This window comes from Crocodylus siamensis, chromosome 1 (genome assembly GCF_052110815.1).
Source record: "Crocodylus siamensis isolate JL-2025a chromosome 1, ASM5211081v1, whole genome shotgun sequence".
In the NCBI taxonomy this organism is placed as follows: Eukaryota; Metazoa; Chordata; order Crocodylia; family Crocodylidae; genus Crocodylus; species Crocodylus siamensis.
This window is the reverse complement of record NC_143395.1, coordinates 395,188,931-395,214,646: the sequence shown is the minus strand read 5'-3', so window position 1 is coordinate 395,214,646 and position 25,716 is coordinate 395,188,931. Positions and strand designations below refer to the sequence as shown.

General features: G+C 41.3%; 1 protein-coding gene across 1 annotated transcript in view; it reads right to left on the bottom strand.

The window, feature by feature from the left end:
* The window catches only part of PGR (progesterone receptor), a 112,810-nt gene that overhangs the window by 56,034 nt on the left and 31,060 nt on the right, over nt 1-25,716 (bottom strand). Inside the window, exon 3 of the mRNA XM_090030225.1 lies at nt 21,148-21,264. Within this exon, the coding sequence (XP_089886351.1) occupies nt 21,148-21,264 (117 nt within the window). The remainder of the gene's footprint in view (nt 1-21,147; nt 21,265-25,716) is intronic.

The following is a 25,716-nucleotide window of genomic DNA, read 5'->3' as shown; positions in this document are numbered from 1 at the left end:
AAACCAGTCATTTTCTAAAGTGCCATTCTGCCCTAGCTTCTGCCCTAATGTACCCATATTTTCTCCCACATCACCCTGCCTTCCCCCCACCCCACAACAAGACAAATACCTCATTTTTGGAAGGTAAAAAGTAGAGGGGAAAAATGTTTTTTCCAGAGTCATAGCTAATTTAGTATGTGTGCATGTGTCTGAGTAACTCCTCCTGGGCTATGGACAGACATTCAAAAAGACTGAGCCTGAATTGATTCAATCTTCGCAGGTTAGTCTAACCTGGCTAGGCTGAATCAGTTTGTAACTGCACAGACATCCCAGAAATGTAGGCACTTGTCTGCAGTGGCTCAGGCTAGAAACTTGGGGGTGCTAGAGCAGTCCTCCCATTCACTTTAACAGTGCTAAACTAAGGGGGGCATGGCCACACCCAACAGGACGCTCTGATTAGGGAGGGGTCCTCCTCCCCCTTTCAAGCAGCCCAGCAGGGAATTGATAACATAGCGTTTATTGTCCCTAACTCGGTGTTGATCACCCTGTTAAGAAAACAACAGAGGGACATTAGCAGCTACCTACTGATTGTGCCTTTCTTCCAACTGCAACAACACAGACTGTAGCCAGCATGTTGTCTGCTAGCTAATGCTGAGAGGTGTCTGTGTAAGGCAGAGGGGATGCAGGAATCCCTGTTTAGCAGGGAGTGGGAAGGGGAGAGAAGGAGCAAGGTGAAGCCAGTCTCTGCCAAGCTCCAGCCAGGGAGAAGAGGGGAGGGGCCAACCCTGTTGTGGAGCAGAGAGCCCCACCCAGCAGAGAGAGCATGCTGGGATGCTGGGGGAGTCTGGTTTAACTTAAACCAGTAAGGGGTGTGGGACAGACATTGCATAAACCAGTTTTACCCAAATCAGTTAAGTCTGATACTACATTCAACCAGGCTTATTTCAAACTGGTTTATGCACAGTGAACATCTGTTCTGCTCCAGGTTTAAACCAATTTATGATCACTTAAACCAGTTTGTGTGTAATGTCTGTCCCTAACTCTGGACACATTTGAAGTGTGACATCTCAAGAAACAGTCTAGACCAGGTAGCAGGAATGTCCTGATGTGGCAGGGCAGCAACAAGGCTAGACCCCAGACCCTTGCAGGGACCGTAGCAAGACTGTTACTTCTTTACTGTTAATAATTCTTTATATCATTTCCTGTAAATAATGTGCACTGACAGACATTCAGGTCCCTGGTCTAAGGCATGGTATTCACATAAAGCACCATGAGTTAGTGACCTCCCCCGCAACCCAAACTGTTGGGTTGCGGTGGGGAGGGGGAGGGGAAATCAAGATCCACTTTGGAGCTTATCGAGTAGAGGATCCTGCCCACTGCCTCTCCCCACTAGCTCCACTCCCTCCTCCCAGCTCTGGTGCTGTCTGCAGGAAGTGGGGGGGAAGAGAAGGGAGGTGGAGGGAGCTGCAGGCTGGGGATTTCCTGACCTGAGCTGGAGGGGGAGGGGGTTAGGGGTCGGGTAAGAGGCAAGGGAGCTCCAATCCATCTGCCCTCCCCTCCAGCTCAGGCCAGTCAAACTGAAGCTTAATCCCCCTCCATTCTTCCCCTTCCCTTCCTGCAGACAGCACTGGGGGTGATGCAGCCCAGCCCCAGTCATGCTGACAGACTGATACAAGGGAACACAAGTTCCCTAAAGCACCCCACTTTTGAGTGTCTTGGTCCCTCATTAGATAAGGGTTAATTTGTTGCATGATTGGCCACTCCTAAAGTGCTCTGAAGCTGTGCACGTCTTTCACAGCATAGTTGTAGAGAGCTTTCAGGCGGCCAATTGTACAACATGTCACTTCTGTCAGTGCCCAATAAAGTCACTTCTCATTAAGATTCCACAACTGAATTCAGCAGCTCACTTACTCTGAACCAGCTCAGTGACTCTTCATTCAAAAGCTACTGCCTCACCAGTAGTTGTGAGAGTTCATAGACTGCATAGACATCTGGGCTGGAAGGGACTCTGGAGGATCACTGAGTCCAGCACCTGCCCCATGGGCAGGAAATCAGCAGGGATCATAGGATCCCAGCAAGATAAGCATCCAAATGTGTCTTGAAGGCGTTCAAAGTGGGTGCTTGAACTGCCTCTGGCAGCAATCCAGTCCAAACCTTGGGGATTGTCATGTCTGAATTTCATCTGTCAAGTTAGAGTGCTGATGCCAGCAAAGCAAAAGACCATAATAACTTAGTAAGGACATAGGCCATAAAGACCCCTCAGCACTAGTAGCCTTTATTTGTTTGCTAAAAGAAGCATTGCAGTTGGAGTTTGTTAAAAGTTTGTTCTCCACACTTAAGGAGCTTGTTGTCTGCAATGGTAAGTATTGCAGGTACCAATCATAAGGTTGACCTTTTGAACCCGCTGAGGGCAGCCAGATGAATAATGTATCTAGGTCAAATGAATAGGTATCTAGGTGAGATGAATATGCATCTAGGTCACTGTGTAAGAACGTAATTGGCGGTCAGTAAATATTCACAATTGGCATGAAATGATTGGTCACTGCTGATTATAACTAAGAGCAGATTCCCGCCATTAAGTGGAGAACTCCGAGCACACCAAGAAGACACAGTCAGCAGATTGGCCACCTGTAGACATCTCCCCACCACTGACCTTCATTTTGGCATATTCGTTTCTCACCGGTTTGTCTGTCCTTCTCGTCAAAGAGCTCTCGGAAGTTTACTGATCAAAAGTGCATTATAGTTTTTCCCTGTGCATGAGCTGTTGACCAGTTCTGGGACTATTGAGTCGGGCAGCCGCACCTAGCCTCCGAGTTAGAAAGCAAGGGCTCGGCTCAGGAACCCCATGAACCAACAGACCCCTTTAGACCATTCTGTTTTATGCACTGTAACTGAACAAGCCAGCTCTCCTGCCTACGCTGCAACCATCGGTAGCCTAAGTACAATAAACCTTTCATACAACCAAAATGTTTCAAGCGGCCTGACTCCTACTCACCGCTACTCCCCACCTGTCCGGTCATCTATCCCTTCTGCGCCAAGCCAGTCGTACCGACACAGGTTCACAGGTCAAGGGTACACCGGTTACAAGGTGCAACAGGGACTTGGACAGTAAAGAAGTTCTTCCTTATGTCTGAATCAGTCATGGTGGAATTTGTGACCATTTGATTGCGTCATCCCTTGGGGTGCTCTGGTGAACAGACATTCCCCCAGATCCTGATGAGCACCCCGGTAAACTTACCAGTGGCCACCGAATCACCCCTGAGCCTGAGCTTTTCTAGGCTGAACAGTCCCATGGCTCTCACCCTCTCATCATAAGGTCTGTTTTCCTAACCTCTGATCATGCGCGTGGCTCTTCTCTGGACTATCTCAAGCTTCTCCCCATCCTTTCTGAATTGCAGAGCCCAAAACTGGATGCAGTACTCCAGCTGCAGCCCCACCAAGGCCAAGTACAAAGGGAGAATAACGTCCTGGGATTTGCTTGAGAAGTATCTATGGATGCAAGCCAGTGTTTTACTCACTTTACTAGCCACAGCATCACATTGAAGGCTCATGTTCATCTTCTGGTCAATGATGACCCCCAAGTCCCTTTCATCTGTAGTGCTAACGAGCATAGCACTGCCAACCCTATAAGCATCCTGCAGGTTTTTCTTCCCAAAGTGGAGAACCTTGTATTTTTCGGTGTTAAACACCATCAGGTTCTCATCTGCCCATTTCATGACCCTGTCAAGATCTGCCTGGATCACACTCCTCTCCTCAGGTGTGGATGCGTTACCCCAGAATCTGGTCTTGTCAGCTAACTTGGCCAGCCTGCTTCTGACACCAATGTCCACATCATTGATGAAGGTGTTAAACAGTATAGGCCCTAGAACATAGCCTGGAGGGACCCCACTAGTGACCATGCACCAAGACAATTGGCTTCCATCAACCACCACCCTCTGGGTCCTGCCACAGAGCCAATTCCCCAGCCAGCTGATCATGGTGAGGTCAAGGCCACAGTTAGCCAGTTTTGCCAAGAGGTGATCATAGGATACCAGATTGAAGGCTTTTTTGAAGTCAAGGTATACAACGTCAATCTCTTCCCCCTTGTCCATGTGATAGGTCACCTGGTCATAAAAGGAAATGAAATTGGCCAAGCAAGACCTACCTGCAACAAACCCATGCTAGGTATCCCTCAGGATATTGTTGTCAGCTAGTGTGTTAAGGATGGCTTCTTTGATAATCTTTTCCAAGACCTTCCAGAGGATAGAGGTCAGGTTGATGGGCCTGTAGTTTGCCAGATCCATTTTCCTCCCTTTCTTGAAGATAGGCACGACATTGGCCTTCTTCCAGTCTTCAGGAACTTCACCAGAGCACCAGGAGTTCTCAAAGATCCATGCCAGGGGCTGAGCTATGATTCTTGCCAGCTCCTTGAGTACCCTTGGGTTTAAACCATCAGGGCTGGCTGACTTGAAGGTTGCATCCCATGAGACTGGTGAAAAACTGACACAAAGTACCCATTAAGCAAGTTTGCTTTTTCATGGGCATTGGTTCTTAGTTGTCCCATCTGGTTTAGCAGGGGGTCCAATGTTGCCCTTGCTTTTCCTCCTGCTCCCTGCATATCTAAAAAAGGGCTTTTTATTGACCTTGATATTTGTAGCTAGCTGGAGTTCCATCCCAGCCTTGGCTTTCCTGGTTTGCTCTCTGCAGGTCTGGACCAGAGCAGAGTATTCCTCCTTGGTGGTGGTTCCAGTCCTCCATCCTTTGTAGGTCTTCCTTTTAAGATGCAGGAGATCTGCCAGTTCTCTGGAGAGCCAAGGGGGCTGCTGTGCCCTTTTGTTGCCTTTCCTTCGAGATGGGATGGACTTTGCTTGCGCATCCAGGATTGCTTCCTAGAGGAACAACCATTCGTCCTGAACGCCCCTCCCCCTTGGGTTGTGGCCCTTTAGGTCCTCACTGATTAGCTTCCTTAGCTTGTCAAAGCCAGCTTTCCTGAATGCAAGGGCTTCTGTATTACTTGCCAGCTTTACTGCAGATGGTGAAGGTGATCAGCTTGTGGTCACTGTCACCCAGCTTCCCTTCGATTGTTAGATTGCCGATTAGGTCGTCCCTGGTTGCCAGTGTGAGATCGAGCAGTGTCTTACCTCTTGTAGGCCCATAGACTTCCTGCATCAGATAGAGGTCATCCATGCATGAGAGAAAGTTTTGCGACCGCTCGGATTTGGCTGAGCGTTCCTCCCACGAGATGTCTGGATAGTTAAATTCTCCCACGACAATCATGCACTGGGAGCACACGGCCTGAGCTAATTCCCTAGCAAAACTCTGGTCAAGGTCTTGACCCTGGGTAGGGGGTCTGTAGTAGATTCCCACCATAGTATCCCCCTTGCCAAGTTCCCCACAGATTTTAACCCAGAGGGTCTCAAGTCACCCACTGTGGATGTCAATGTCAGCTTGCAGGGATGCATAGCTTTTCTTGACATAGAGAGCTACATTTCCACCCCTTTTGTCCACTTGATTCCTCTTGTACAGGGTATAGCCGTCTATACCTGTGGTCCAGTCACATTGGACTTTGCCCCTGCTAATCACTGCCCTAGGGAAAAGGTGTATTTTGGCACAGTCTCTTATAGTGTTTCTACTCCAGCAATGTAAAAGCAGCTTCCCTGCTGAGGGCATGCCTCTAATTCTGGAGAGCTGACTTGGCGGGGGGAGAAGAGGGGAGGTTGAGGGTATTTGTGGTACACAGGTAAATACAGTATATTCTTACAGTATCTGTGATTCGCTACAATTCTTAAAATGGTTAGTGTACATTAAATGATTTTTCAAGAAAAATATTCTGTTCATATCAGAAATATATATGATGTGATGCCCCACTGTTCATATTTAAGGCACTAGTAAGACTCCTATTGATTTCAGTCGATGCATAATTTAACCAACACTGGTTTTTGGGTTTTTTTTAATAAAAATCCCAACTTCAAAATTATCATTTAGTTTTTATCATTTGTTGTGAAAGATTTAAAGGAAAAGGATGATATGAGCAATTCAGATTAGTGACTCTATAGCAAAAACGATACCAGAGTCCCATCTGATACAGAGATGTGAAAAAAATATAATATACTACTCTCTTCCAAGTATCAGGATAAAGTTATTACAAGAAAGATGTCCAGCACCCTAAAGAACGCTTAGAATTTCTCATTAATTTTAGTTGGTGTGGAGAAAAACACCGAAGGGGGAGAAGAGGTAACAGTTTATTGATCACTTCATGGACCTGGGAAGAGAACTGACAAGGAGGTCAGCAGATGTAAGAGTTCTGAAGTTTTTTAAGGTACCAAGCCATGAAAAGAAGAAACACGGATTGATTAGCATATGAAACTTGAGCAGTTCACTAATAAGAATATATGGATCAAATTTAATGTTAAGTTCCCGACACAGAATAGATATTGGTTTAAATAAGTGCTTAAACATTTTTATCTGGATATATAGTTAAGTTGCCACAAGTACAGTATGCATGCAGTTTCCAGATTTTTTCCGGTCTACTGGAACGGTGAATCCCTTAAGACTCGGACTGGGATTTATATTGGCATGGCACTTTTTTCAGGCTGGTCATGCTACATCAAGTTTTTGCTGCTGTAATTTTAATGCCAAAGAAAAAATAGTTTTAATAACTTTCTGGGTTTTGAATCTCACACAACTATTAGAACTCATTTCCTACTCAAAGATAAAAGAAAGTCCTGAATTAGTCCTAGAATCAATAAGTGATATAATGGTATTTTGTAACTAGCTTACCATAAACTTAAAGATGAACTTTGTACTTTTCACAGCAGACCCCTGGTTCTTTTTGGGTGCTTCTACACATTCATTAATGCACCCTAGTTACAGAGCATTAAGTTTAGTACTTAGTTAACCAAGTACTAATTTGATGTGCAGTAACTTGTGTTACTGCACAGTAATGCCAGAGCACATTTTCTTTTTTTATGCTTACTGCACAATCACCTAATACCACTACACAGTAGTGTATTAGCATGGTTTCTTACCAGCATGCTACTGCACAGTGTTATTAGGCTACTGCATAGAAAGCATCCCATGTAGAAGGGCCCTTTATCACTGAGATATTCTAATGAAGATAGCTACTTTTCGCAGAAGCTTTATGGTACTTATACATCTGAATTCTGCTATTTACTTGATGTAGTAAGCAAGCAGTATATAAATGGTAATAATATATTAATTGGGCAAACTACATACTCTCAGGGTACAAAAAGCAACACGATAATTAAAATCTACTTCTTTGATAAAAGCTTGATGTACATAAAACATTTTCACAATAGATTTCTTCAGTAAATAATTATGCATTTTGATATCTTTCCCTTTTAACCATGTGTATAAAAGTAAATTGGAAGTCAGATATCATATTGTGCCAGGCATTTTTATATTACAGAAGAATCTAATGCCTCACCCTCTCCACACCCTGTAATCAGGTGAAAAATGTCAATGATTTATTGCTTTTCACAGAATACTCTGATTTTGACTCTAAGGTCACTATGCTCCTTTGGTTTTGTGTGGTAGAACAAGTTGTATATATCTCAAAAAGCTGAATAAAAGCTAGAAGAACAAAGTTGAAGTACTACATCTTGATTTTAATAAAATATCTGACACACTTTCAGGAAATATTATGTGCAAAATTAATTCAGATTTATTTGGATGTGAGCACTGCTACATGGGCTGAAAAGTGATTGAACAATGACTAAGGGGATGATCATGACAAAAGATCAATGTCAGGCAGCTTTGAAGAATAACTTCAAGCTTTGATTCTGTGAAAGAGAGAAATCTGGGAAGTTTCAACATTCAAAGAAAATCAGAGCATTACTGAGCAGCAAATTCCATATTAGTTTAGTGTTTAACAAAGAAAGGCAAATTTGATTTTGAACTGAATTGGCCGAAGTGTCATTTCTTTGTTCTATATGTAGAGAGGAGTGTGGAGTGCTCATTACCCAGTTGCATGGCATCATTAATTCTGTGAGTTTTGGGGGGTTTTTTACCAGAAGGTAATTGACAAAAATTGAGAGAAGGAAAGAGTAATATATACTTCCACAAATATTTTAAGTTTGAAGAAGCTCTATCTTTCAGGTGCCATAAATGAAAATGAAAATGCAACTATTTACTTTACAAGAGTTTGAGTATACCATCTGAGTATACCATGCATATATTTGCTAACAACCAAAATTAATTCTAAAAGCATACAGATGCATTTAAGTGCTTAGAAATTAACATTCAATCCAGCCTATACCAACTGGGAACCAGTAAATATTCATAGTGAATTGTCTTTAAAGACTTGTAGCCCCAATGGGCTTAATAAAGTCCCAGTAAATACCTGTATTTACGTGTTCACTACAAAATTAAAGAGCTGGAGGTAAGGGGTAAAAGAATTGTGTGTGTGTGTATATTAAATCCTGAATGTGAAAGATCTTATAGTATATAACAGATTGAAAGGTAACAGAAAGGATTTCAGTTCATAACTAATGAAATCAAATTAAGGAAAGAAAATTATTAATGGTTCCAATTCAGCAAATTATTTAACCAGGCACCTAACTTTAAAATATACAGGTGGTTCTACTAAAATTAAGAATGTGTTAAATATATTTGCCAAGCTGACGCCCAAATTAATTATTGAAATATTGGAAGCACCCAGCATCTGGACCATACTGTGTTTGGTAGTGTACAAACACCTAAATAGATATTGCTCCTTACCCAATACCTTACATTCAGTTTAAAACTAAAATGCAATAAATTAGTGAAATAAACAGTAGGAAAGCAAAAAGGAGGAGGATGGTACTAGCATGTGGAACAAGCACTAGTTGATGATTCTCAGTCATATTTTGCTTTTTCATACATACTCTTAAAAGAAAATAATAACCCAACTATAAGTCTATGTTTTCCTTAATATTCTTCCCTACCCCCTCACCAATATCCCTCTCAAAAAAAACGTTTCAGCTTACTACTAATTTCATTATTTCCCCTTTTCTATATAAGTTTCAAACATTACCCGTTTGTCACGCATTTTTAATTCTGTTTTATTTTTAACTGAAAGAATCATATAGTTCCCTCATCCTTCATCTCCACATGAACCTCCCTCCTCCTGAAATCATTGCCCCATTGCTGTCCTGCAGGCAGGTGGAAGAAAAGAGACAGTCAGTTCACCGATCAGTTGTGGAGCATATTCTTTAATGTTAGTGGAGATCAGGGCAACATAAGGATCTGCTCATTATCCCTACCCCCTAGAATTGCTGTTATCAGATACAGGTCCTAAATGCACCACCCATTACGCAACTGAGAAAGGAGAGGAGACACCCAGGACAAATTCTGTTCTATAAGGCAGGTAACTGCATGTAACTGGACGTAGGTACTTAAGTGCGATCCTATTCTACCCAGCTCAAGTCTGTGAAAAGCTGTTAACACAAAAAAGTGGCCCTCCTATTCACTACTTTTTTGTGACTCAACATTAAGGGGCAAAATAGGGTGCATTACAAAAGTAGATGCATTAATGGATTTTCAGGGAGTTGAACACACAGTACAGAAACTCACTTAGGTCTCTAAATTCATTTAGGCACTTAATTAATGGAGCAGAACTTGGCCCCTGAAGTCATATCTCCAAAGATAGTTTTCATAGTGTCTTTCCTCTGCCTGCTTATGTCAATCATTCATTTTGGGAGAATGTTCTTTAAAAGATTACTTCTGCTGGAGACTGTAGAGAACTAGTGTTAGAAAAGATAGGTTTACATTATTACTCCAAGTGAGAACTTGGTGAGCACAGATTCAGAATTCCTAATCGGGAACTATTCAGATGTGGAATAATCTCCCAAATTACATAAAGAAGACTATTACTTTAGGTTATGTAGAGCAGGATTGATCAAGCACAAGAAAAATAAGGTTTTTTAGTAAAGGGGGACAGACTAGACAATGGATCCAATAGATTTTTCCTCCCATCTCAAATTCCTTTTACATAATATAGTTGTTTTTCTACCAAAGTCTGTAGGCTCTAAATGGATACAAATCTGAAGACAAAGTATCATTCCAAATACAGTACAACATTTTAAACTTCAGCATGCTTTTTAGGAAGGTCATTAATGCTTCCATGTAGTTCTTCTTCAAGGTTGCAAAGAAAGTGATTTGCAAGCACACACCCCATACCAAATGCTAAAGCCAATAAAGTTACTGGTTTACTCTGAAAAACATATTTGATGTTAAGGCTCCAACCTTGCTCCTACTGATTTCAGTGATGCGGGATCAGGCTCTTAGCCCCAAATGTATTATCTTTATTCTATAAATTCACATCATAAGAGTATGTAAAAGACTCATTAATCTAGTAAAGTCATACTATTTTTGCTTAACTTATTTTCAGAGAAAATATTAACTATATGTTGGAACTAGCAACGAAAGCATAATGTTAACAATTTTATATGATATTACTTTTAAATTATGTGTCATTATTTTCAATTAACATAATGCAAGAAAAAATAGGATTATGAAATATACTGAATCCTTACTCAGCCTAAATTTTCAGTCCTTTTTACAAACTGAAATTGCTATTGCCTACCTCAAAAAAACCCCAACTTTTAGGTTAGTGAAAGAATAAATTGGACATGTTACCTATTAAGTTATGAAGGATATTTGGCAAAGAGCTGACTTGCAGAGACGGGCACAGAATGCTTATCTTTCTAAAAGAAAATGTTCAGTGTTTTCTTTTCCCTCCATATGAATAGGAATATGAATTATTCAGGTACACACAAATCTCATTTTTATAACTATACCTTTTTAGGAACCTAATGGGAGCTACAAAGAGTAGTAAAATGTGAATGTTAAAGTTTATTTGCATTTTTTATTTTCATATATATGTATGTATTCACATGTATGTATGTATTTATTTACTAGTGACATATCCTTGTTAGGTTTGTATAGCCTATTGTTCAATTAGCTTAATTTGGCAAATCATAGCCTTTTTTACTTAGCCTCTACTATGCACTTATGATGGTATGTATAGTACCACACAAAGCTTCAGCCACTGATTTAATTTGGCAGAGATTTGGCCCAATTCAGCAGCTGAATCTCTGAATCCAAATCAACTCTGGAGACCCTATAATTTCTCTGAATCAAACTGGAACCCTCCAAATCGATTCAGAGAGATTCAGAAAGATTTGATGATTTGGACATAGACATGGCTTTAAGTGTTTTTTCTACATACCTCAAGGTACCAGGTGGTTCATGAATCCTGGCATGCTGGGGCAGATGGAGTGTTCCATGGGACCACGAGGGGAGGGGGGAGGGAGGGGTCCCCAGCATGCTTGGCAGTGGCCCTAGAAGCAGACCAGAAGCATTTCTGGTCCACTTCTGGATCCACCAGGGAATGCGTGGGGGACCCCCTCTGCCCCCCAGCTTGGTGGTTGCCATTGGGACGCAGGGGAGGTGCCCCATGCACCTGGCAACAGACCTGGAAGTGAACTGGACTTACTTCTGGTCCACTTCCAGGTTTGCCTCTGAGCACATGGGAGGCCCCCTGGGCTCCTGTGGGACACTCCATCTGTTCCACCATTTCAGTGTTCACAAGCCATTCCTGGTACCTCGAGATATGTAGAAAAAACATTTAAAGTTGTGTCTACGGCCAAATTACTGATTCTCCAAATCAGCACTGAAGCTTCAAATTCAGATTTGGCATCACTGAATAGGGACAGTGATCCAAATCAACTAATCAAATCACTGTCCACAATTCAAGCCAAATCTGAATTGAATATGGCCTGTTTTGCACACCGCTAAGGTATAGCTTCCAAATGGAAGGCAAACACTTGTAACAGATGAAGGCAGAATAATAAGGAGGATACTGCAGTAAGAATATAGGTTATTTATATCATAAAGTTGTTCAAGAAATTGCAATAGTTAATGGAGGTGGGAGCTAACCCCCTAACTCTGACTGAATTATGATAGCTAGGATGAGGATGCAGGTAGGTCATGAAAGGTCTTGAGAATGGGGACAAGTATCGTATTTGATGTGACAGAAGGAAAACCCAGTTGGAGGAATAAACACAGAGTGTTAGCGTGGTCAAAGTCGCAGGCTAGGAAAATGCTCTTTGCCGCAGCATTCTGAACAGATATGTGGAACAAGACTGTATTTTGTCACCATCAGAGGAAATGAACTTATAACAAAGTAGAAAATAATGGCCAAGAGAATTGGCTGTGTGGACAGATAGGAAAGGCCATATTTTAGAGATGTTGCAAAGAAAGATCCACAAGACTTAGATATAAGCAAGATGTAAGAACCTAGATGGCATCTGAGTTGAAGATGATACCCTGGTTATCTATCTAAGTGACAAGGAGAATTGTGGTATTGTCTGAAATTATTGAGAAAAGAGGTGACATGGGAAGCATGTGTGGGATGAAGTGGAGACTGGTTTTGCCATTCTGACCCCTGAGCTGATGGCTGCACATTTCTGAGGAGGCCTTAGGAAATGAGAACAAAATAATCCTGTGTAACTTGCACAGAACACTGGTCCACTTCTCACTGGAAGTGAGATAGAGACAGATCCTCTGAAGAGCATGATGAAGAAGCAATTAAAGAGGTAGGAAGAGAATCAGAAGAGGACAGTCATAGAAAACAAAGGAAGACAGGGTTTAACAACAATGAAGACAGCTGAAAGGTCAAGCAAAATGACAACGGAGTTCTGATTCTGGTATTTATCTAGGATGAAGTCATTAAAGACCTTGAGAAAAGTAACTTTAGAAGGGCAGATGCCTATATAAAGAGAACATACGATGGAACTGCAGGACAGGAACGCCAAAGAGCATCTGTAAACAGTACATTCACTGGGAGCACTGGGGAGCTCAGAGCATGGGATAAGGCCTCTGGTTAGAAGACAGCATATGAGAAACTCCTGCATCATGATGAAGAGATATATGAGACATAGGAGCAGAAAACAGAAGACAAGGAAGAGCAATGTGAGGGGTTTAGGATTTTTGCTTGTAGCCATGTTGGTATAAGGACAAAGGCAGGCAAGGTTCTTTGGGTAGATGTGATATCTTTTATTAGACCAACTGAGTAGTTGGGAAAAGGTTATTTGCAAGCTTTCAGGCTCAAGGGGTGAAGAATATATTTTTTCACTTTTTTTTTTTTTTTTTTTAGAAGAAACTGGTGATCCTGTCTGTGCCCAAAGAGAAATAGAAGCAGGAAGAGCGAAGGACTTGAAAAATGAATCAAAGTGGAAAAACAGGCAGAATTAGAACAATTTAGCTAGAAAGATGGTAGTTTTGAAGGAAGAGAGGAAAATTTTGTAGAAATCTAACCTGGTCATGAGACTTATGTCAGATATTCCACAGCACACAAGCAGGACTAGAGAAAATAAATGTTCAGCCTGAGTCTTGGAACCTGTCATGATGGACCTTGCAATTGGGAAAGGAATAAAAGGGTGAATGGTGAGTTAAACATGGAGAATGCCAATGGCATCATCAATAATAGACACTTCTGGACCAAAAGCTATGAAATGTTAAATGAGAGTAGGTGCTTCTACCCATTCATTAATGCACTTTAGGTAATGTGCATTCAATCTAGTACCTCTATTGTGAGACATTAGAAAAATGTGCATTAGCCTATTTTAACGTACATTACAGAGCACCTGCAGATTCACCCAGGACATAAGGGGAACAGTTACAGTAGGAACTGCTGAAAAAGATAACGGTTAAACAAGGGAAATTCAGCAACAGAGGGATTACAATGTGAGAGCTGAATGAAGGCGTGAGAGCAAGGCAATACGTAGCTAAGGAGTAAGATGGGTCATCAATGCAGAATCTCAAAAAATGAATCATAGATGTTGGGTGTAAAGGATGAAAGAGATGCAGACATGAAGATCACCACCCTCCAATCACCCCCTCCATCCCTGAATTGCCACCCTGCTGCCTCAGCTCGAGAGCTGCAGCAGCAGCAGAGAGAAGAGTTCCCCCTCCCTGCCTGCTCCAGGACTCCCTGAAGTCTTCACCATCTCCATGAGCCCAGACCCTGGATGTGAAGGGGTGGATGGGACAATCGGGGTGAAGGAGAATCAGAGGGCAATCGTGGAGGCAGAGGGGGCAATTGGGGTAGTGACCCAGGAGGCTAGATGTACACCTTGCTGGGGTCATTTGACCCCAGTACTCTTTCCTGCCATGGCAGGGGGTCGGACTCAATGATCTGCTCAGGTCCCTTCTGACCCTAGAAACTATGAAACTATGAGGTGGGGCGTTCAGGGTGACAGAAGAGTTGATCCAGGGGCCAATGGAGGGCAGAGGAAGTGACCAATGGCAGTGATCTAGTTGGCGGCAGGCAGCAGCCTGAGAACTCCCTGCCGACCTACTGCTCAGTTCCTTTTTCTCCACCCACTCCTGCCCCACACTATTTCCCCCAGCACCTGGCCCTCTTCACCTGTTTCCCCCTCCCCCCATCCTATTCTCCTGTTGCTGCCCAGCTGTCATTCCAGGGCCATAGAGCTCTGGATGATACCTAGTCTGTCTAGAAGCAGTGCCGCCTGGGATACTGAAGGACTGAGAACTGGTGGTTTTACCTCAGGTGAACAGTCATAAATTAACTTAAACTGAGCTTGGTAGAAGAACTCAGAGATAACCCTTGCCTGAAGTAGCATAACTTTGAGATGCCTAAACAGTCCTTAGCACTTGTTACTGGGCCATAATGTATGTTCATTCCATTTTTAAGTGCTCTTAATGTGGTCTATTTGTAACGTGTAATCTCACCCTAGAATGCAGAAGAGAAGCAAGGGGATTGGGGTGGGGTGATTGGCTGCCAAAAAAAGATTATACAGAAGAAAACTTCATTTGAAAAATGTCATGAAGATGCACTTGGGAGCTCCTCTCAGGGAGGGAACTAATGGAAGAATGCCTGTTTAAAAGTACAGTGTTAATTGGAGAAAAGGTTTGCAGGTGGTCAGTTTGACCTGATTTATTTTCAGCAACATAATCTCTTTGAAGAATCAAAGCTATTGGCTGTTAATATGAATATTTACTAGCTTATAAAATGTGCTAATGTCATCTGGAAATGAAACCTGACTCAATAATGTAACTGCTAAGCAGCAACAGTTTAATAAAGTTTAGGAAATAAATTACTATTGTAATTCATTTGTTTTATTATTTCTTACATTTTGAAATGTGTTCACTATTTCACAGCCTCTTGGCAGGATCCTGTGTCATCATTTAGTGTTTAAGAATTATCAATATTGTTTGTTCTCATAACACGCAACACAAAGAGAAGCGTAAGTCTCTCATATTTACTAACAGTGCTGCTGTGGCAACATTTATGCCCCAAATTTCTTCATATGCATACTGAAAAGTATAAAGAAGAGGGTTGCCTTGACTCCCTTGTACACCAGATTCTGGATGACACCAAGTTCAAAGCAGAAGAGGACACAAAAAGTCATGGAAATGCATATGTGCACAGCACAGTTTGAATAACAACAGTAATTCTACACATAAGAAGGACCAGACCCATGTTGTGGGGTGGAGGGGCAACAAGGTACCCAAGGGGGATGTAAAACCCGGGTCTCAAATTTCCTGGCTGAATGCTGTAGCCACTAAACTATTCTGCAAAAGGTAAGCAGCATTGCTACAATCAGCATTAATCCATTATCATTAACTGATCATTAATCAGTTAATCATCAATCAAAAATATTGTAAGTGATTTGTAATACAAATGGATAGAGATATATAATGTGCAGACTTAATACAGTATTATAAACACAAGAGGTGCTGGGGGGGGAGGGAGTTGCAAGACACTCCTGTGCTAAGCATTTCTTAAATGTTTTTGGGCTCTCTAAATAAAAGTTCAGATTCTATAGATTCTATACAGACTACAGGTTATAACCCTTTCCCTAAAGATCACTCTCCTAGGGCCAGAGACATAGTTTTTTAGTACTCTAATGTCTAAATGGATGCACCTAAAGCTCCAATTTGGATTTTGCCCAGATCCCTTTTAATCCTTCAAGTTAATGTCTATGTGAATATTGTACTATAGGCAACTCTTAGCCTATTCTTTCTCTAAGTGGTCAGACTTCAGAGTTGATCTGAACAAAGATTCCAAAACGTATTTCCTAAAGTCCACATCAGCTCAGGAGAACTGAATTATAGCATCGCATTGAGAAGGTATGTACTGATGCCCACATTGCTGTCCATAACAGAAATACTGTGGAATTACTTTGCACCCTGATGGAATGGGCAATTTCCTTCACAGAAGGGTTGCTTTTGGCCAGGCCATATGAAATACCCGATGTATTGATATCCTTTGGACAGAGGCAGACTGCCCTTTCATTTTCTCTACATGAACTATAAGAAACCTACATGAGGCTTTACATTGTTTGGGTCTCTGAGCATAAAATGACAGAGCCCTATTAATGTCCAGAGAATGAAATCTGTTCTCATCCTTCTTTCAGGAATCAAACTAGCAGCCAGACAGTCTAGTATAAGTAAAAGCCTGAAATGGCTTTTCACATAAGTTTTGGATGCATTTTCATTCAGACCTCATCAGAGGGCGTGCCACAAAAGCCTGCAACTGAAACTCTCCAGATGTTACTGCTATCAAAATGCTGTTTTTATTGGCAGATGAAACAAGAAGAAAGAGGTCCTGGGCTCAAAATGGGATCCCCTGAGCTGAGACAGGATGGTGTTGAAATCCAAATGGTAACTAATACATTTTCTCACTAGGGGATGAGGAAAAAGGTGCCTTGTTTAGAAGAAGGGTTGGCTGATATAGCTGCAAGCGGACTTTACACCAAGCTTACTGAGATTCGTATGTTTTCAAGTAAGTAAATACTTGAAAATATTCTGAGCCTAAATGGGCACAAAGCAGACCAGGCAGAAAACCTTTTGTATTTTGCCAGGTGCATATATTTGGTAGACATGTATTGAATTATTATTTTTTAATTATATTAATTAAAACATTGAACAAAAAGACCTATATTTCCTATGAACAACCATTGGTTAACCATACCCTGAGATAAATGCCGCAAGGGTTATCATGTAGGTTACAACTCTGATTTTGATAAAGCAGGCTCTCAGTCAATGACAGTATTACTAGGTGCTGAATGGAGTATTTTTGAAAACTGATATACAAGTGCTCAATAAACAATCTTCTTTTAGTTTCCTGACCACCAGGGAATCAGTGATATTGGAGGAAAAGATAAATCAAAATTTCAGTTCCACTATAGTTTTCTTCAGAGACGAGCTGCAGTAGACATGAAGTTCCTAACTGAGGTATCTGCTGGAGTGTGAGCTGGAAGACCTTTGCCACAATCTTGCTGCATTTGAAAAAAGCCTCATGGATAGACCAGGAGCTGGCACAAGCAACCTGATTTTTGGTTCTGCTCTGTTTGTTTAGATAAAAAATGGTGATCATATTGTTTGCTAATACTAGCCATGGATTCCCTTTGATGGAAATTAGAAATACTTTACACTGGCAATACTTTGCAGCCTCTCAACTCCAAGGAATTTATGTAGAACTAAGGTCTCTGGGTTGTCAGCAATGTCTGAGATCAAAGTCTATCAAATGAGCTCCGTAGCCAAGAGCCAAGGCATATATTATTTAGGATCATCAGCGGTGGGGAGTCTATGGGTAGGAACCCCCTTCTATATATTGCTTTGGTTCATCCACCAATTCTAGATATCAGTCATTCATGTAGGTAAGTAAAGTTGCATGTCCTAAGCGTGCCTGGTAGAAGACAGAGTAGATTTACACCTTACACACCAATGTATCTATGTATGTACACATACACATACGTGCAAACTGCATCTGAAGAAGTGAGCTTTAGTCCACAAAAGCTTTGTGTTATATAACCTACTTCGGTTAGATTTTAAGGTACATATCTGTCCTGCCTTCTACTTGACTTCAGACTAACACAGCTCACCGCATCTCGAAGAATGCCTGCTCAGCTGGCAAGCTGAACAGAGCTGCAAATTCGATCAAGCTGAATCACATATGAACCTGAAACACTGTGTCTTTAAAGCTGTCTCTGGTTCAGCTTTTAGTTCTTTGAGGAGATTTAATGTGGGTATAAACCTCTTGAGGTATGTAAGCCATTGCTATGTTTAATCAAGTTCTTCTTTGAATTGGATCTTTTGAAATTGTATCAAAATGGATTTGTCTTTGTTTATTTGTAGACCCAGCTGAGATAACTGGATAACTTCCTTGAAGTATCTGGGAGTTATTGTAAATCAAACTCAACAGGAGTCAGCTACATGATGCTATCACAAAAAAACAAATGCAGTTTTGGGTTGAGTTAAAAAGTGGTAAGATAGTTTAAGAAAAAAACAAAACAAAAACACTAAAACTTACCCCTAAAAACTTTTTACGAGTAAAACAGTGCACATCCATGCAGAATAAACTGACAACACATGCTATTATAGGAGTTGGAAATATATGAAATTATACAATCTAATATTAGACTAAACTATATTTTATAAATAGTTTGATATAAAGTCTCAAATAAGAAAGGCAGTACAATTTTCCAATGTACAACTTTTCCTTCTAAAACAGTTTAGATTAAAAAATCCAGTTGGCTGCTTGACACTAAAATAAATAAGTTTTCCTGTCTGCTTTTATTCTGTTTTTTTTAAATTATTACATCATTACATTGAGGCATGAAGGCAACTGTAGTGCATGAAAACAAAGAATCATATACTTGACATCACAAATGGATGAAACAGGGTGTGTCTTGAATCCTTTGCTTTTTTAACATCTATTTTTCATTCCTGCTTCTTTATGCATTCAAGGACAGGAATGATGGCATTTATCTTCAAACCAGACTAAATGGAGGCTTATTCAACACTGCAAAGTTTAGAGTTAAAACCAAGATGAAAGGACTGGTTCTGAAAGGTTTCCTGTTTGTCGCTGATGCAGCCTTGGTTGTCCACAGTAAACCTTCCCTGCAAAATATCCTGGGCACATTTTCTGCATCGTGCAAGAGCTTTGTGATGGCAATTTGTCTCAAGATGAAGACTGTGATCATATACCAAGGGGTGAAAGAACCAATATATAACATTATTCTAGAGGATAAATCTCTTGGTGCCATTGACAGTTTTTGCTATTTGGGTTCTATGATCAACAGGAATCTTGACCTGCAGACTAAATTGACGAACAGAATTGGAAAAGCAAATAACAATGCCAGGCTATTACAGAATTGTGCATGGAATAACAGCAAACTATTAGCCAATACAAATCTACAAGACTTGTGTCTGTCATCCCTGCATTATGGTTCAGAAACACAGACTACATATGCTAGGCATCTGTGAAGGTGAAGCGAATATCTTCCATGTGAGATTTCTGCATAAGATTCTGAGAATAAAGTAGAAAGACAAAATAGCAAACCCAGAGGTACTAGAGCACGCAGGACTGACACACTTAGAAACCACTATCAAGAAGGAAAGATTGCAATGGATTGGCCATGTCAGAAGAATAGGAGAAGACGGTATCCCCAAGAATATTTGGTATAGTGAGATTTGAGATGGCTCTAGAAAGCAGCATTACCCTCTATGCCAGTACCATGATGCATGCAAAAATGACACAAAGTCATTCAATATCAACGTAGAAAGCTGGGAGCAGTGCACAGAATCCTGTCTGATAGGGAGGGAACATCTGGCACTGGTACAGCTCAGCATGATGCGGCTTTGATCCAGAGAATGGAAGCAAAATGAGAAAAAAGCAGCATGCTGTGAACTTTGACTTCAACTTATCTAACATACAAATCTGTAAAACTTGTAACAAGCTGTGTCGCTCCTGAATTGGGCTTGTCAGCCACAAACAGATTCATCAGGCATCTGACTAGACCTCTTACATGTACACCGTGATCCAGAGGATCAATTGTTGCCTATTGAAATTATTGTTTCTACTTCTCTTCCTATTTTTCTAGTTCATCCATTCTGCTGTCCTCAAATAGCTGCTCTAATTGTTTTTAAGAGCTGTACAAGACCAACAAAAGCACATGGCTAAATCTATAGCAGTGGTTGGAAAAAACAAAGGGATAAGTATCTATCCTTTCAGTATGAAGTGTATCTATCCTATCACTGAATTCATTATAGGGCAGTTCCTTTCAAACTGTGGGTCTGCTAAAGCAAGTGTTCAGCATTATGCTGGCTTTGCCTAGTATTGGACAGAGAAACCAGACAGCTAGCTAAGCAAGCCCTGTGCTATAAAGTGTAACAGGCATAATGCAGGTCTCAGCACCCTGAATCCTGTAGTACTGGAGATAGCAATTCCTTTCCCTCTTTGCTAATGTAAAAAATACAATTTTGCTGACATCCATTTAGACCAGTGGAAGAAAGCTAAGGAAGGGACTGGAGTAGCAGAGCAAAGCCTCCCATGAAATCCCCAGACTACAGGAGTGGACTGGGGAATTGCTGCACTGCTCCCTTGGCTCAACTCCTAGCCACCAGGAGAAGAGTGGAGGGGTAGTGGTCTTTGTTCTCTACTAGCTCCTCAAACTGTGGTCCCCACCAAAAACATTCACTTTTGTGAGAGGTCAACTTGCTTCGGGGTCCCCAGTCTGAGGAATGGGTAGGGGCTTTACCTGGTTGCTCTAGCCTCTTCCCAAGCTATTTTACAGGAGGGAAGTGGAGTACCCACTCCCCAAACCTGGGTGTCCCCAATCTGGGGAAACATAAGGAGTCCTTCCCCACTCTTCCATCAAACTGGGAATGGGAGGAGCGGAGCTGCTCCCCACATCTTCCCCAGAATTGGATCTTGCAATCCGGGGAAGATGCAAGCGGCAGGGGACAGTGCATTTGAAGGCTGACCTGTACAACTCCCTTGCCCAGAACATTTCTAGTCATTGAAATTTCTGAGAAATGAAAACCTGTTCCTCACTAGGATGAACAATGTGTTAGGTGCTTCAATTTCAACTTACACTTACTTCTTAATTATTTTCCCAAAGCAGGTTCTCCAACTCCAAAATAAATAATAAAGCAAAATAAAGAAGTTGTGAAATTTTAATTAATTCAGGATTTCAAGGTGATTCAGACAAATTAAGAATGAAGAATTTTATTTAAAATATCCTGTCAGGAAATGTTTCAACATATAGGATTTTGAAAGTCCTCTACTGTTTTACTTCAACATAAGCTACATTTAAACTACAATAACTGAGATAGTTATATTCTTGTACTTCCCTGAATCAAAGCCAATCTCACCTCCAAGGACCATTCCAGCTTGACAGCACTTCCTCAAGCGGCATGCTGGACAGTTCTTCCTACGGATTTTATCAACTATGCAGTCATTCCTTCCAGCACATAAATAGTTATGCTGCCCTGCAAAAAAGAACAACCTGGAATTAACAAAAGTTTTTTAGTTTTTCAAAGGTTTTCATATGTATAGACATCCAAAAATTAAAGATAATTGAAACCAAAGTCTGGCTGTCATGATGAAAGAATCAAGAAAAATTTTTGAAGTTACATATTAGGATTAATACCTGACACAGTTTTACTATAGTAATATTTTGGTATTATTCTTTAGTAATATTCATTAGTCTTTTGTCATTCCAAAATAGGTCATGGACAGTATGTACTGCTCAAGTTGTCATACAATCAACATTTTTAACATGAATCGCATAACAGAGCAAAAATTGTGATTATTTCTTTCATGCCTTTTCTTAGATCTTTTTTTCCTTTTAAAATGCTGCTTCCTACTTAAAGGATTATTAAGGACATTTTCCCAGAAGGCTTCAGGGGCCAGACTTAGGGCCCTCAATTCTAGCTAAAAGTCAAACAGATTGGGGGCACATAGCATCTCTCAGGACCCAGTCCTTCTTGAATGCTTTATCTGCTCTGCAATCCCTCACATGGCACATCGGAAATGCCTATGCTATCTTGAATGCTGCTTGCTACCCTCCAAGTTCAGAACAGAGAGGAATAACAAACTACTATATACAGTAGCCTTAATGTACAAAAGAAAATGTATACTTTTTTCATAAAAACTTCTCTCATTCCCTTGTCTTTTGCATTCTAATTTCTCTCTTTTTATATGTCTTTTCACAGCATCTGATGAAGTGAGCTTCAGCTCATGACAGCCTGTGCTATAGATCTACTTCAGTTAGTCTTTAAGGTGTAATCTAACTGGTCTTCAACTAGAACAACAACAAGGAACTCTTGAAGTTAAAAGGGAATACATAAACAAAAGAGGCTATTAGCTTTTATTGATCTTCGTTATTTATTTGGCATGGTGTTTCAACTTCTAATATCATAATATTTAGAAATCTCTTCATCTTTAGAGCAACTTACCCTCATAACATCTTTGTTAAGGGAAGACCAAGTGAGTGCCAGCAGTTGACCCAAAAAATCTGTAGCAGAGCAGGAACTGAACCTGGGTACTTCAAAGTTGCTCCATGTTAGTGAAACCAAGGTGCTGTCTCTAAAGCAAGCATTATTCTAAACCATGGAACCATCCTTATACTTTCCTTTTACATCTGTTAGTTATTCCAAGAAAGTGTACCTTTTCAAGTTATTAAGGAAAGGAAGTGCTGAAGAGCAAAGGTAAAAATCAGAAATGGGCACTTAAAACAGATTTAGGCTCAATCCAGCCTGGTGGCAGATGCACCAGCAGCTCTGGCTGGGCCCTGGAGTCGGGGCCACAGCTGCCACCACTGCTGCTGCTACTGGCCTGGGCTGAGCTGGTCCAGAGCAGGACCCAGAGCAGCACGTGTTCTGTACCCCACGCTGGAGTGGGGCTGCCACCTGACAGAGCCAGAGCAAGGGTAAATGGGAGGGAGAAGAGGGGAAGAAGACAGGAGAAAAGGGCACAGCATGCCCAAGGCTGTGGGAAAGAGGGCAGAGGCCAGGGTGGAGTGGGGGAGAGGGGACAAGGAGGCAAGGTGTTAGGTGGGAAGGGGCATGGGTCAAGCTACTTCCTTCCCCACTGCCCACCTCAAACTACATCCCCTATCACCTGCCCCCCTGCTTTCCCCACTGCAGTCATGTTGTTGACAAATTTAAGACAATAATTAGCTTCTATACATGCAGAAGTATATATATATTTTTAAATTTCCATGTATAGAAGCTAATTATTGGGATGTCATCTTAAATTCAGGGTCATCTAGCATTAAAACAAGAGAGGGAGAGAGAGAGAAATATTTATATAGACCTCAATTCTACAAAAAATATACAAATGTGTAACTATCTATACAAGTATAGTTCCATTGGTCACATCCATATGAGCAGGGGTGTGCATTTGCAGCTGCACAAATAGTAGTGCCACAAATTTGTGCCACTGCTTTGTGCCCAAATGCACACCTCTCCCCGTGCGCTTTGCAGCAGGACACATTGTCCCACTGCTCCATGTACTACAAAGTGGGGGCTGGCATGGGCACAGTGGAGACAGGGGAGCAGTCAACCCAGGCCTGCATGGTCCCCTGTTTTGAGGCACACTGTGCCCCATCCAGCCAAGGACCAGCTGGCTGAGGCACAGGGTGCCTCAGTATGGGGGCTCTGCAGCACTTGGAGACAATGGAGCAGGTAGCCCCAAGCTGCCTGCTCCCCCATCCCCACATTTGTTCCAGTGCAGGCCACTTTGACATGCTTTGTGCCACATTTTTCTTCTGGGCATTTTTTGCTACTGGGAAATCCTGGTAGCAAATTTTGCCCCAGGACTGCAAATTAGCAGCATCATGTGCAGTTTAACATGCAACACCTATGGTTTGTGGCACTGCAAAGAAGTTTGCAGTGCTACAAACCGCATGTGCCTGCACATCTGGATCTGATCACTGAGTTCAACACAAAAGCTAGAAACCTACCTCTTTCAAATTTTTCTACCCAGCTACAAATTATGGATCTATTTCTGCAGCTGCATACATGTCCCAACCATACTGTACACATATATATTAGGATTTTTTTTTAATTTAGTGTGCAGAGCCTGGGGCTCCCCACAGGTCCAGAAATTTAGCAGCAGGTGTCACTACTCCACTATTGCCAAATTTTTGGACCTGTTGGGAGCCCAGTAGGCCAGATCTGGCCTCTGGGTCAGGGGTTAAACACCCCTGATCTAACTGATGGTCCAATGCTCCCCTCATTGAAGTTAAAGTCACAGCAACTTCAATGAGAGAACATTCATTTCTGAAATAGTATCATTTTATGCATGTGCTTGCAAATGTATTACCAATCATTTTAATTATGAAAATCTACTTGCACTTAAGACTCAATTACACTTTCCAAATTAATTTCCCATTTATTTTCTGATGTTTAAATTTCCATTAACCCTTCATTATTAACCCTAACTATTCATGCTTCCTTATTCTAACCCAGGCCCAAACTGGAATTACAGAAAAGAAAAAAGAAAAGAAAAGAAAAAACACCCCTGTTGTTTAGAGAGTTTTACAGTAATAAATCTGAGGAAAGATAAATCATTCAAAAACAGAGAAACATCTAAACTTTTCATGTTGCTTTTCTGCTTCACACAGCAAAAGTTTCAACTGTCTGTACCTTTAAATGTGTGTTTATTATCAAAGCACTATTAGTCTGAGTTAGTTATTTGTTGCCAATGCAAGTAAACAAGTCTGTGATCATTACCATATTGCTCAGCCCCTATTTTTATAACCACCCATAATCCTTTACCTGCTTCTGGTAAAGCAAGTGAATATTTAGCAAGAGTTGTTCTAAAGAGGTGCCATGAAGACAACGGGAAAATGTCAAGGTGAACCCCCAGAAGCAGTTACAGTAATGAGAAGACTTTATTCCGACAAGATATTAAGAATTAAAGCAAAATCTTTTGAAATGGGTTACATCTACAACAAGAGCATTCCTTATCCTACCAGGTTGTATCTTTTCCCAATATATCAAAACAGAAAAATGCTGATTTGCTGGATCCCAAGGCTATGTTGTAAAAAAAAAATTAACTTAGAAAAGATAAACTTGAAAGGAGCACCTATCAAAGGTATTTGAGGGGTGGGAGGAGAGAGTAGCAGTGATTGGCTAGGATTTGAAGAAGAAAAAAAAAGCACCACACTCCAGGAGAGGACTCCTGGCTGTGAATTTTGATTAGAGACAAGCACCTTCCTGAACCACACTCCTCTCCCTACACGTTTTCCCTTCTGGCTAGCTCGGGCAGCTTCTCACTCAGCATTCGGGCTGTTGTGAATTCCAGTTGGAGGTGCCCGACTCTACCCATGTGTTGAAAAGTGGCCCAACTCAAGGCTGTGAATTCCACTGGGCAGCAGGGCACCCAAGGCTTAAGTCCCTCTTGTGAATCCACCCTCAAGCTTCCAATTAGAAAACGGAACCTCAGATCTAGGGGTAGTATGTGCACGAGTCTGGTGTAAATCTCACTAAGCATGACTAGTCAAGCCACCACTGAAGAAAAACAGATCAAACTGGGATCCCATTGACTAGAATTCCTCACTTCAGTTTTTCAGTTAGGACAGTATCTACAAGGTCACCCAGCTCAAAAAGCATCTGCCAGCTTCAGACATTCATAACATTAACACTACCCCACCATTTTGGATGTTTGATTTCTCAACTGGACCTAAAATACAAGTCACACTTGAAGAACATTACCTCAGCACGTTCTTCTTCCCTGTACCTTTAGATTATTATTGCCTAAATTATTCTTTGACCATTTAGATCAAGAAATAATTTAATTACTCTTGACCTAACTTCCATGTATATATGGAAAGAAGTCTCTTGATTAAGTTAAGTGGTTTTTCAAAGTCAAGCTAGTTGGCCTGCTGAAGCTGAGAGATAGGTTGAAGCTTGAGTCCTGCTTACAACCTTAAA